A 12,369-nucleotide genomic window follows, 5' to 3' on the forward strand; every position below is an offset into this window, starting at 1 on the left:
ACCTTTCCTGAGTTGTTTATCTGGATTCCCTGGATTTAAAGAAAAAGTTCCACCGCGAGGAACATGCAATATACATCCGTTAAGAAAGACATTTGAGGGTTGAGAGTGTTTTTGTGCAGCACCATCTGAAGTCGTTTTCCTATGATACAAAATGGGTTTAGTCCAGGGGTGTCAAACATGTGGCCCGTGGGCCATAACAGGCCCGCTACGGTGTTCAGTCCGGACCACTTGATGACTTTTGACACAAACACTTCATTTTCATTATATTTTGGTAAAATTATTTTTCATTAAATATGAATAAATAATAAGAAGTATCTAATATACTTGTAGTTCTTTGCATGAAAACAAAGAAAAAACATGCACTTGTTAGCTATAGTTAACTGGTCTGGCCCACATGACATCTAATTGGGTTGTATGCAATGAACCAAAATGAGTCTGACACCCCTGGTCTAGTCTAATCTGTTATTAGCAAGTAAGCGGAGCAGTCACTTTGTCAGTTTTTAAACATTTTTTCATTGTCACTTTTTCACGTCCGATACCAATACTGCAACTTAGAGTATCTGCTGATACCGATATCAATCTGATACTTTATTTTCTCCTTTAGCATCCCGCAGGCTGCTGTTGCTAGTGTCAGATCGGACGTGCTATAGTTGTATCCTTCAGTATTCGAACCTTTGAAATTTGACGTTACTGCCTTGAATCTTCCATTTGAGACACACTGAAACTGATGTCATCTTTGCTCGCGCTCGTACAGAGACCTGTGGTCTGTTATAATGACAACACAACGCAGATGTGGTCAACAGTAATGGTAGAAGAGAGGACATGACCCCGTGAGCCCGTTGGCAGCTCAAACCCCGGACGTGACTTAATAACTATGTGCGACAACACTGTCCTCTGAGGTATTTAAACTTGCAGAGCTGCAGCGCTAAAGCAGAGCCCAGCGCCCTTGCAATTTTACGCAGTTATGCTCTGCAGAATACAGGTTTTGTTTTAAGTAGGGCTTTCTGTGAAATTGTAATGAGGGCAAGTCTACGCCCACATCTTCTCACAAAGGTTAGATTCAGAAGAAGTGCTTAAGGTTCCAACTGCAATGGCAATGAAGGCTGTGATTATGTGGCTCACAAGTTTGCCACATTTTGTTTAGCTCGGATGGATATCTGTAAAACATTTAAATTCTTTGGTACAGGATCAGATGAAACCGGGAAGAAGTGAAGGCATAAAAAGTATTTTAAAAAACAGCAAAAAGCTCAGTAACATAACAAGACAATTTAAACATTGTACAAAACAATACCTAATTGTTTAGCCATTTAAAATTAGCCACAGGTTAGCAAGTGAACAAAAATAGCCAAAAGCTAGCCAAAGGCACGGGAAAAAAATACCTGAAGCGGGGTTGCCCAGTAGCTAGATCCTGTTTAATGACACAAATACGTCAAATGAAAAATGTACTTCACTTAAGAGATACTTAGTACTAGTATCTTTAAGGCTGTGCACTGTTAAGAAGCGACGGATTCACAGCTCTGGAATCTCGTAAATGATGAAAAAGACAGGAAACGAAGACGCAGGCAGTGCACGGAGGCGGCCTCACGGTAAAATGTTAGCTTCTGCTAACGAGGCTTCAGCTGCGGGCGGTCTGTTTAAGGCGGACGCACAGCGCGGGCCTCGATCGCACAGGAACTAATTAACCTCCAAAGGGTGTCGTGTGAACGGGAAGCAAATGTTCTAACCACTAAGTGGGGCTATTTAAACGTAGCCGTGGAATTAAGAGATTAGGTCTAAAACTGTAAGGTTTCTCACTCTGACGCGCCAGTATTTATTGCTCCTTGGTCTGTGAATGTGAAACGTGCTGGGCAGCTGTAGAGAGTGCTGGAGAGTTGAGTTGAGCAGAGAAAATTATAGTTCTGGTTTTTTATATTTTTTTTTATAGTTCTATCTATCTATCTATCTATCGTTTTTTTTATAGTTCTATCTATCTATCTATCTATCCATCTGTCCATCTATCTATGCATCCATCCATGCATCCATCTGTCCATCTATCTATTCATCATCCATGCATCCATCCATCCATCTATCTATTCATCCATGCATCCATCCATCTGTCCTTCTATCTATGCATCCATCCATGCATCATCCATCATCCATCCATCCATCTGTCCATCTATCTATGCATCCATCCATGCATCATGCATCCATCCATCCATCTATCTATTCATCCATCCATGCATCCATCCATGCATCCATCCATGCATCCATCCATGCATCCATCCATCCATCTGTCCATCTATCTATGCATCCATCCATGCATCCATCTGTCCATCTATCTATTCATCCATGCATCCATCCATCTGTCCATCTATCTATTCATCCATACATCCATCCATCCATCCATCCATCCATCCATCCATCTATCTATTCATCCATCCATCTATCTGTCCATCTATCTATTCATCATCCATGCATCCATCCATGCATCCATCTGTTCATCTATCTATTCAACCATACATCCATCCATCCATCCATCTGTCCATCTATCTATGCATCCATCCATGCATCCATCCATCTGTCCTTCTATCTATGCATCCATCCATGCATCCATCTGTCCATCTATCTATGCATCCATCCATGCATCCATCCATCCATCTATCTATTCATCCATACATCCATCCATCCATCCATCTATCTATTCATCCATCCATGCATCCATCCATGCATCATCCATCATCCATCCATCCATCTGTCCATCTATCTATTCATCATCCATGCATCCATCCATCTGTCCGTCTATCTATGCCTCCCTCCATGCATCATCCATCATCCATCCATCCATCTGTCCATCTATCTATGCATCCATCCATGCATCATCCATCATCCATCCATCCATCTGTCCATCTATCTATTCATCATCCATGCATCCATCCATCTGTCCGTCTATCTATGCATCCATCCATGCATCCATCCATCCATCTATCTATTCATCCATCCATCCATCAACAGATTTTGATTCATGTTAGGTCATACCAGAACACAATCTCCTCCTTAAATTCTTTAGATTCATTGACATGTTTGTTTTTTATTATTTTGATAATTCAGTGTCTTTGAGGATCAGCTATTGGTTGAGGATGACCCTCCTTCCAAACACAATTTTCAGCCAGAAGTGTCTGCAACCCTTCAAAAGAGAGTGGGAAAGAAATATGCAGCTGTGTTTTTCTATTGCTCCTCTAGACGTGAATACATTTTTAGGTTTTTCGGTAATGTCTACCCCATCTACATTTAGACCGTGAACAGCATACGTCTGTGCGAAATGACAGCAACGGTGACTTTGCAATTTTTTCTTCATGCAGCTGGAAGGCCTGGGACAGGACAGAGAACATGGCTGAACCTCGGAGGGAGAGCACCAGCAGCCTGCAGAGGAAGAAACCTCCCTGGCTTAGACTGGACATTCCAACAGCACAGATGTCACTGGACGAGCCTCCCACATTTGTTCAGGTGCTTTTTTTTTTTTTTTCCTCTGAATTGTTTTTTTTTTCATTTGGTGTTTATTCAAATTTTTCTCTTTTCTTCTCTTCTTATTTCTGGAGCAGCCCATAAAAAGGCAGGGATTCCTGCGCAGCATCAGTATGCCAGTGGAGCCCTCTCACTTCCAGGCCCCTCCCCGTGACTTCTTTGACACGAGGCGACCCGTCTTGCAACGTCAGTCATCCATCACTCAGACCATCAAGAGGTAAAGACGGTTAGGACCGATAGTACAGAAGCATCATGATATAATTTACAGCAGCGGTCCCTATCTTTGAATGAAAAAAGTAAAGGGATATAACTGGATTCTTTTTGAATGAAGTAAATTAGTAAAAACTCAAGTACATTTTTTCACTCTGTCCCACTGCGGCCTGGTACCAAATCAGTTATGGACCGGCACTAGTCCCCGCACCAGGGTTTGGGCACCCCTTATTTACAGAGTCCATTCATTTCTATGTTGTTATATAAGGATGTTTGAGCTTCAGTGTTGAAAGTCAACACTGTACCGATTGATAGTCATCCATTTTTATTAGACTGCATCAACAGACAGAGACAGATACATTATTTATGAAGAAAAACATTGAAACTGAACAAATACAGGTTTTCTCATAAATATTATGGTACACTACTTAAGTCAAGTCAGGTCAATATTTTTTATTTTTTTATTTTTTTGCAAACGCAATGAACTTTACAGTCTCCACACATCAACTTGTCTGTGTTGCATTCTAACAGCACTGGATCTTCAGTAGCTATCGCTAGGTAAACAATGCGACTGGATGTTTGTCTGCTGTGGTTTGATTAGCTGTCGGTGAGCCACTTGATTGGTTGTTAGTTTTAAAAAAAAAAAAAATGTGCGTATGTTTAGGAATGTTACGTAACTGAGAGAGTTGTCTGCTAACATTTTTTTATTTACATATACATATTTTATTTTGAAATATTTTTATACACGCATGTGGGCTTTTACAAAAATGAACCTTTTCGCCTTGATTTGAATCCATAAAATATGTAGCACTGAAACAGCAATTTAAAAAAAAAGATTTTTTTAAACAGCTTGGAAGTAGCGCCACAGAAACTGCAGTAAATTTTCTACATTCTCTGAACTTGACTCAAATTTCCAGTAACCAAATAATTACTGACAAGTCTCATGTTTCATCTTAGATAAAGTATTTGTATAAATATAAGATTGTAAACATTTCTTCCACGTCAGTAAGGAATATATTGAGGCTTTGTCTCCAAATCCAAAATCTAAGAATCAAGACTTTGACCTTTTTCCACAGCTATACCGAACTAAATTATTCACATATACAGCACTTGAAAGTGTATTGTAGTATTTTAGTCCTACACAAGGAATAAGTGTAAATAGATATTACACCTGAAAACTCCAAAAAGACAAATGGCTTGACCTAAGGTCTTTTTGGTTTTAGACTTTCATGAAGAAATTAGGGATGACTCAATATTACATTTTCATACAGTGATGCAGTGATGCAGTGATACCGATACTGCATCTTGGAGTATCTTACAATACCCATATCCATGTGATAACATGCCGTGCTTTTTTTTTCGTATTAATCGTGGTATTTTGAACAGTATTAGATTGAGCCATCGCTAGGAGAAATAAACATAAAAAAAAATTAGCATTTATACTTCCGTAACTCTTACCATGATATTATAATAATCATCAAAGCCCTGTTTTTACATGCTGAATACCATAAGAAAAAAATCTGATTCGTGCATTTGTCAGTACAACGCTGACGCTGCGTGTCCCGGTGCATGTGAATCTGCATCTGCAGCCGTCCCTGCTTTTCTCTTCACCTTCTTACTAACTGCATGACCGTTTCTGAATACCACCTGTGTGTTATCTGACTGTTGTCTCATGTTGTACATTTCAGGGCGAATAAAAGCCCTAACAGTAATCTGCTTTGCTCTGTCAGCATGTGGACTTCACCACTGTCCAGCTGCACTTTCTTTCTCCCCCCCCTCTGACTGCCTCTTTGTCTTTTCCCCTCTTCTCCCCTTCCTCTCTTCTTCACCTCCTCGTCTTCTTCTGGTTCTGCTCTGCCTGGTCGCAGCAGCAGAAGAGTGCACTTTGAGCGGATTAACACGGTCCCCATTAAAGGCCAGCGAGCTGCTCGCCGCAGCGTCAGGAAACACTACTCGCTCTCCAGAACCCTGCTCAGGTACAGCGGGATCTCCGTTCGCACACAGAAGCTGTCGGAGTCAAAAACACTGGTCAACGCTAATGCTAATGCTTGAAAACTGTAACAACTTTTTTTTTTTAAATGATTGATTATAATTTCAAATTTTACAGACCTGTAGCTGTCTGCCAAATTGGTTACTTTTAGGTAAAAAAAAATCAGCTTTAATCACCAGGATGTGATGTTACAAGAGATTGACCCCAAAAAGCTATTAAAATTTTTTACCTCAAGGTTAAAGCAGAAGTATATAAAGTTAGCCCAAAATATATTTTTTTCCAAATATATTTTGCACATTATTTTATACGAATTATTTAATATCTAAGACCCATTCTAGAATACCGTAACTAATAGTTAATTGCTCAAATAGAAAAATAAGCTAACAAAAAGTTAAAGGTTAGCCGAGAATATTGGATGACAAAAGAAATTACTAAAGATAATAACAAGGCAAAAATGTGTAAAAATTTGAATTAAATTGTAGAGGAGGGTGAGTTGCTAAAGTAATTAAAAAAATTAGAAATAATTATTTAAAAAAAAAAATTAATGTACAAAAATCATCAAATTTTCACCAAAAAAAAAAAATATCTTAATGCTAATGCTAAGACTAAAACAAGAAATAAAAGTTAGCCCAGACTTCAACCGCTACATGCAGCACGATCAACAGAGTCTGACATTGAACTTAAACAGCCTGTACTTTTAATGAGCTGGCAGTAAGATGTATGAGCCCTGCGGTCAGGTGGTTCCTTTCTCTTTTCAAAAAAGGGAATTTGTGACTTTCCACTGAGCAGCTGCAGCAATGAGTCTACTGTAATGTTGCGAAAAAATGAAGAGGAACCAAAACCAAAAAGTTATGACTTTCCTGCCGTCAATTCTTCTTCATTACCTCATCATACTGACTCAGCCTTGTTTTCCTACATGTCTCTCAAACAGAAACAAAAAAAAAAACTGTAGCCTCTAACAATGCTCTTCAGTTGAAGTTTTTAACTCAATCTATTTCCTGGAACATTATCCTGATTCAATTTTACACTAAAAACAAACAAACAAACAAAAAAAAAAAGCACCAGAAACTGAAACTGAATCACACCTGTAGAGAGAAGACACACTGTTTGAACCACACCTGTAGAGAGAAGACACACTGTTCTGGATTCTAAAATAGCAGGTGGTTACGTTTCAAAACAGACCTGCTTTTCACATGAACTAATAGGTGACTGAAACAGTTAGCTGAGCCAGAATGGGTTTCACTTCATACACCAACCCCTGACACTGCAGTCGGTAATTAGTGTAGAGGGAAAAAAAAGAAAAAAAAACCCAAAATTTTTCTTTGAAGAATGTTTCCATTTCCTTGTCCTGGCCCTTGACCACAGCCACATTGTTTGCTCTGGTACTTATTAAGCACACTAACCAGCAGCAATGTGACACGTATCCATTTCTCTAGAAAGGAGAGAAAACTGTTATGGCAAAAAATGCTTTAAAGCAGGGTTGTAAATTTTCATGTTTAATAAAATACAATTTTACAAAACATTAACAACATGAAGATTTTCAAAGATTTTTTGTTTTGTTTTCACAATTTATCAAGCGGGCCGATTTTGGCCCGCAGGCCATATGTTTGACACCCCTGCTTTAAAGTTTGCTTTGTTTGAGGTTTTTGCAGTGTTAGATTGCGAACTAAGATAAATTAAAAAAAAAAATATTTTATTATTTTCTATGCCATCTATTGGGGAAACGTAGGTATTGCAGAGAAAAGGCAGAAGTATAATGATAATATAAATAAATTATATAATTTGGAAAAAGTTTGCCGGTCAGATTAAAAAGCTGAACGGGCCACATCCAGCCCCCGGGCCTTAGTTTGTCCAGTCCAGTTTTAGGCCTTGTTTTGTCCAAAAAGGGTGAGGATTTATTTCAGTCTTTTCCAGACCTGAACATGCCCAGACATGTTTCCTTTTGTGCTTCTATCTGTAGCATCTTTTCACTGCAGCCTTATCAGTTTCTGCCAACACTCTCTTCTTCAACATGGTCATTACTGAGAAACACTTGCTGTTATATTCAAGATCTTTACATAAATGTACACAGTCTGGAACCAGCTGATCGTAATAGGGTTCTGTTTGACACGTTGCGGCAATAGGGAAACAGCTGACTGGTTTGGAGTCAGTAAGGATGGAGATGCCACCCAAAAATGGCAGAGGAAAAGTCTGCGCCACTGCAGCCTGCGCTACGGGAAGCTGAAACCCCAGGTGATCCGAGAGATGGATCTGCCGAGTCAGGACAACATCTCCTTAACCAGCACTGAGACTCCGCCTCCTCTCTACGTCCCCACTTCACAGCATGGCATGCAAAAGGTGAGCGGACAAGGACAAATGTCTTACTGCGTTCTCTATTTCATGTTCTCTTAGAAGTCAGTCAATCAAACTTAATTAATCAAATTAAATTTTTTTTAAAATTATTTTTATTATTATTATTATTTACTCATATTAACCCGATAAACTTTATATATACATGATATGTTGACATACTGTGATTAAACACATGTAGCTCTGTGGCACAGTATGATTCAATGCTTTGTGCTAGAGCAGGGGGGCCAAACATACGGCCCGTGGACCAAAACCGTCACGCTAGGGTGTTCAATCCGGCCCGCCTGATGAATTTTGAAAAGACTACATGTTTAGGATGTTTTTTTGTAAAATTATGACATACACAAATATACATAATACTGACATCAAAAACAACAACAATAATAATAATTATTATTATTATATTACGATATATATGATATAATTATTAATTGTACTTTTTGCTAAATAGCGCAACAAGAATATAGCAAAAAGTTACTCAATGGTAGCTATATAAGCCCATAAAGTAGCGAGAAGTCACAGTGAATAAAAATCGCACATATAAAGAAAATAAAAAGTAAAATAATTTAATATTAGTTGCACAATTTTGTTAAATAAAATACATTAATAAAACAGATGTAAATTCATATTATTTCAATTTTTATTTAATTATTATTTACCCTGATCAAAACAAATATTTATTTATTGTGATGTCTTATGTGAAAATTCATACTACATACCCTTGACTTGTGTTCGAAATCCCACTGCTCTCCAGATTGTGGATCCCCTGGCACGAGGGCGAGCTTTCCGTATGGTGGAGGAGGTGGATGGGTACAGCGTGCCTCAAACCCCCATCACTCCCGGAGCTGCCTCCCTCTGTTCTTTCACCAGCTCCCGCTCAGGTCTCAACAGGCTGCCCCGGCGGAGGAAGAGGGAATCTGTTGCCAGGATGAGCTTCAGGGCTGCCGCAGCCTTGGTCAAGGTGACTTGATGACTGGGAAAGTAACACTGTAATGGACTGGGGAATAAACATTGTCTCTTTGTCACATTTTATTGGCAGTCTGATGTTGTAAATCTACATTTCTGACCTTCTTGTCCCCCCAGGGCCGCTCGTTACGAGAAAGCACTCTGAGAAGAGCTCAGAGACGAAGCTTTACCCCCGCCAGCTTCATGGAGGAGGACGTGGTCGACTTTCCTGATGAACTGGACACATCCTTCTTTGGAAGGGTACTAAGGAAAAAACTGTAGTTACAGTGTTTACGTTTTTCCGTGCAAAAGTATTTTGTCACCTGTGCTGTTTATGTTTATTAGCCAAAGTCGACTTCAGTTTCGTTCTTCAGCTCTGACCTAGATATTCCTGTGATCCAGAGATTTTCTTTTTTCACATTTTCTTTTTTTCACCTCTGTCCCCTAGGGGGAGCATGGCACAAAATAATTGAGAAACACTGCTTTAACCTATCCCGTTAGTAAGCAGGCGGCACTTAACTTCCTTAACCACCAGGCCACCACTGCTCCACTATATCGATATCGGTTGATATCGGATTAGGAAATCCGATATCAGCAAAAAGTTTGTATCGGACCCTAGTTCAGCGGTCCCTTACTTTTTCGCGCCACGGACCGGTTAAATCTCTGACAGTTTTATTATGAACTGGCTTTTTAGCGGATAAAAACAACTAAATAAAATTTCCAAAGATGTTTGTTTTCTGTTCATGTTGCTAGCTTGGCGATTTCAACTTAGTGGTAATGTATTATATGTTACCGAACGGAGCAGACTCTTTAAGAAGGGAGCAGATGTAGGTAAGTCATGTGACCGAGGAAAGCATCTTGACATGTACTGGTTCCGGTCCACGGCCCGGAGGTTGTGGACCACTGCCCTTTTTTTTCCCACCTATCACATTCACATTTACGTATTTAGCAGATGCTATATACAAACGACTTACAAGTGACTAATCACAGAGGCAAGGAGGAAGATGTAAATTAGTTCCTGGTCCTCAGTAAAGCACCAACCTGGCTCTGTGATGATTAGGGGCTGTATTTTAGTCATGTTTGGATTTTATTTATTGAATTTTTTTTTGGTGTTGCTTCTGTATAAAAAGCAAATAAAGACAGCACAAGTCAATAAGTCGAAGACAAGTCAACTACTTTCTCTCTGCGCAGGATATTCTGATGCACGAAGAGTTGTCCACGTACACAGACGAGGTGTTCGAGTCGCCGTCGGAGTCGGCCATAAAAGAGGCAGAGCACAGCAGCCAGAAGGATGAGACGGAGCTGACGGGCAGCGCTCTAGACAAAACAGAGCTGGAGAGAAGTCACCTGATGCTGTGAGTTAGAACTACCTAAATGAGTGGTTTTCAAAGTGGGGACTGCAGCCCCCTATGGGGGTGTAAGGGGCACTAGGAGAGGGCCTTAGTCAATTAGAGGGAAAATAAGATAAATAATACAAAGAAATTAATATTTTTTCTATAAATGACATGTAAAAGTCCTGCATAAATGCTAAAATGCTTTCGTCATTTCCTACACCATCTATTGGGGAAATGTGGCTATTGCAGGGAAAAGGCAGAAGTTTAATGATAATATAAATAAATAATATAATTTGGAAAAATATGGCGGGCCGGATTAAAAAGCTGAACGGGCTACATCCGGCCCCCGAGCCTTACTTTGCCATAGTAAATAAAAGTAAGAAAATGTAAAAGTTTTTGTTTATTTACATATTTTGTAGCATTGTCTGTGGGTTAGCAGGGAGGTCCCGGCCATAAGCTAATACTGTTTGGCGGGAGGCCTCGCCTTAAAAAGTTTGGAAACCGCTGCTCTGAGCCGTGCTGATGAAAGCAAACGTCAGTATGACATTCGTTATTGAACGCCGTCCGTGTAACCCCTTCCAGACCGCTGGAGCGAGGGTGGCGTAAAGCCAAAGAGGGAACACCTGGGCCGCCCAAGGTGCCCCTGCGGCAGGAGGTGGTGAGCGTCAACGGGCAGCGGCGCGGCCAGCGAATCGTAGTCCCGGTCAAGAAACTCTTTGCCCGAGAGAAGAGGCCGTATGGACTGGGCATGGTGGGAAAGCTGACAAACCGCACTTATCGCAAACGTATAGACAGCTACGTCAAGAGGCAGATAGAGGACATGGACGACCACAGGTACGGCAGCTCAGGTCTAAACGTGGGATTGATTTAGTTTTAGGTGACATTCCTTGATAATGGTTTGTGTTTTTAGGCCTTTCTTCACGTACTGGATCACCGTTGTGCATTTACTCATCACTATTCTGGCTGTATGTATCTACGGTGTTGCACCAGTGGGATTCTCCCAGCATGAGACGGTTGATTCTGTGAGTCCAGCTCCCTCTAGTGATTGACATATGTCAGAGAACTTTCTTGCAAACCTTTGCCTTTACCGTTTGCCAGGTTTTAAGAAACAAAGGTGTGTACGAGAACGTCAAATTTGTGCAGCAGGAGAACTTCTGGATCGGGCCGAGTTCGGTGAGCAGAGTGTAGATGTTTCCTTCTGTATCCATTTTGAAAACATTGTAAATATTCCAATTTTGATGTCTATTCGAAACAGCTCAAACTCACAGTCCAAAAGACATACAGGTGGGGAATTGGGTTATCGTTCGTTCCATATTGACTACCGGAGTGAATGTCTGTATGGTAGTGTCAGTATATATTACCTAGGAACCATGGGTAAAACAATTCTTCAGTGACAGATTAAGATTATTACAGCATCCCGCTAGTTAGATATTGTGTGTCAGTGTTTCCCCTGGAGGGTAAGTGGTTTTGGGTTCAATGCCTCTCCTCATTCTACAAACCAACGGGAAAAACTTCTGACCTCAGAAAGTTCTAGTTAGAAAGTCATCTGACCGAAAGGCACGCTTCCCGTTTGTGTAGAATGTAATGAATGTAATTTTCCAGGTCGTGTATCATCACAGTCTATTCCTACGCAGCACTGTGGTGACATTAGTGACTGATTCTGGACTGGTTTAAATCACCTTCCAGTTCTAAATTCTTAAAACACCCTTTTACTTTAGGAACAGATTTTAAATATTTCTCTGGTGTCAATTTTTTTTACTCCTACTCCTCCTGCCTGGCTTCTCGTGTGACGAGTAAATCTTAATTTATAATTTCTAATTAATACTTCAGACAGGTCAGACAGAAATAAACAAACTGAGTATTTTTTATTGTACATTTTTTTCACTATTGTCCCACTGCGGCCCTCTACCAAATTATCTTTGGACCAGCACCGGTCCTCGGACCAGGGGTTGGGAACCCCTAGTGTGGAGCAGTACTACATTATGTATCGTTGGTCAGTTCTTATTGAAGCTAATAATTTGATTTTTTTTTTTTTCAAAT

At 40.1% G+C, this 12,369-nt stretch overlaps 1 protein-coding gene and 1 long non-coding RNA gene across 3 annotated transcripts in view; one reads left to right on the forward strand and one right to left on the reverse strand.

Annotated features, from left to right (window-relative positions):
• rhbdf1a (rhomboid 5 homolog 1a (Drosophila)) overlaps positions 1-12,369 on the forward strand; it is a 50,180-nt gene that overhangs the window by 31,872 nt on the left and 5,939 nt on the right. For both annotated transcript variants that reach the window (XM_008329233.3, XM_025064189.1), the window contains 9 exons: positions 3,339-3,483; positions 3,579-3,718; positions 7,825-8,038; positions 8,805-9,011; positions 9,134-9,256; positions 10,187-10,350; positions 10,912-11,163; positions 11,240-11,351; positions 11,428-11,502. In XM_008329233.3, the coding sequence (XP_008327455.1) occupies positions 3,367-3,483; positions 3,579-3,718; positions 7,825-8,038; positions 8,805-9,011; positions 9,134-9,256; positions 10,187-10,350; positions 10,912-11,163; positions 11,240-11,351; positions 11,428-11,502 (1,404 nt within the window). In that variant the 5' untranslated portion in view covers positions 3,339-3,366. The remainder of the gene's footprint in view (positions 1-3,338; positions 3,484-3,578; positions 3,719-7,824; positions 8,039-8,804; positions 9,012-9,133; positions 9,257-10,186; positions 10,351-10,911; positions 11,164-11,239; positions 11,352-11,427; positions 11,503-12,369) is intronic.
• LOC112488366 (uncharacterized) lies at positions 5,823-7,815 on the reverse strand. Its single transcript, XR_003052341.1, has 2 exons — positions 6,820-7,815; positions 5,823-6,786 (listed from the first exon to the last, which is right to left on the reverse strand). It is a non-coding gene; the product is annotated as an uncharacterized LOC112488366 (long non-coding RNA).

Source organism: Cynoglossus semilaevis, chromosome 17 (assembly GCF_000523025.1).
Source record: "Cynoglossus semilaevis isolate Cse_v1.0 chromosome 17, Cse_v1.0, whole genome shotgun sequence".
Lineage (NCBI taxonomy): Eukaryota > Metazoa > Chordata > Actinopteri > Pleuronectiformes > Cynoglossidae > Cynoglossus > Cynoglossus semilaevis.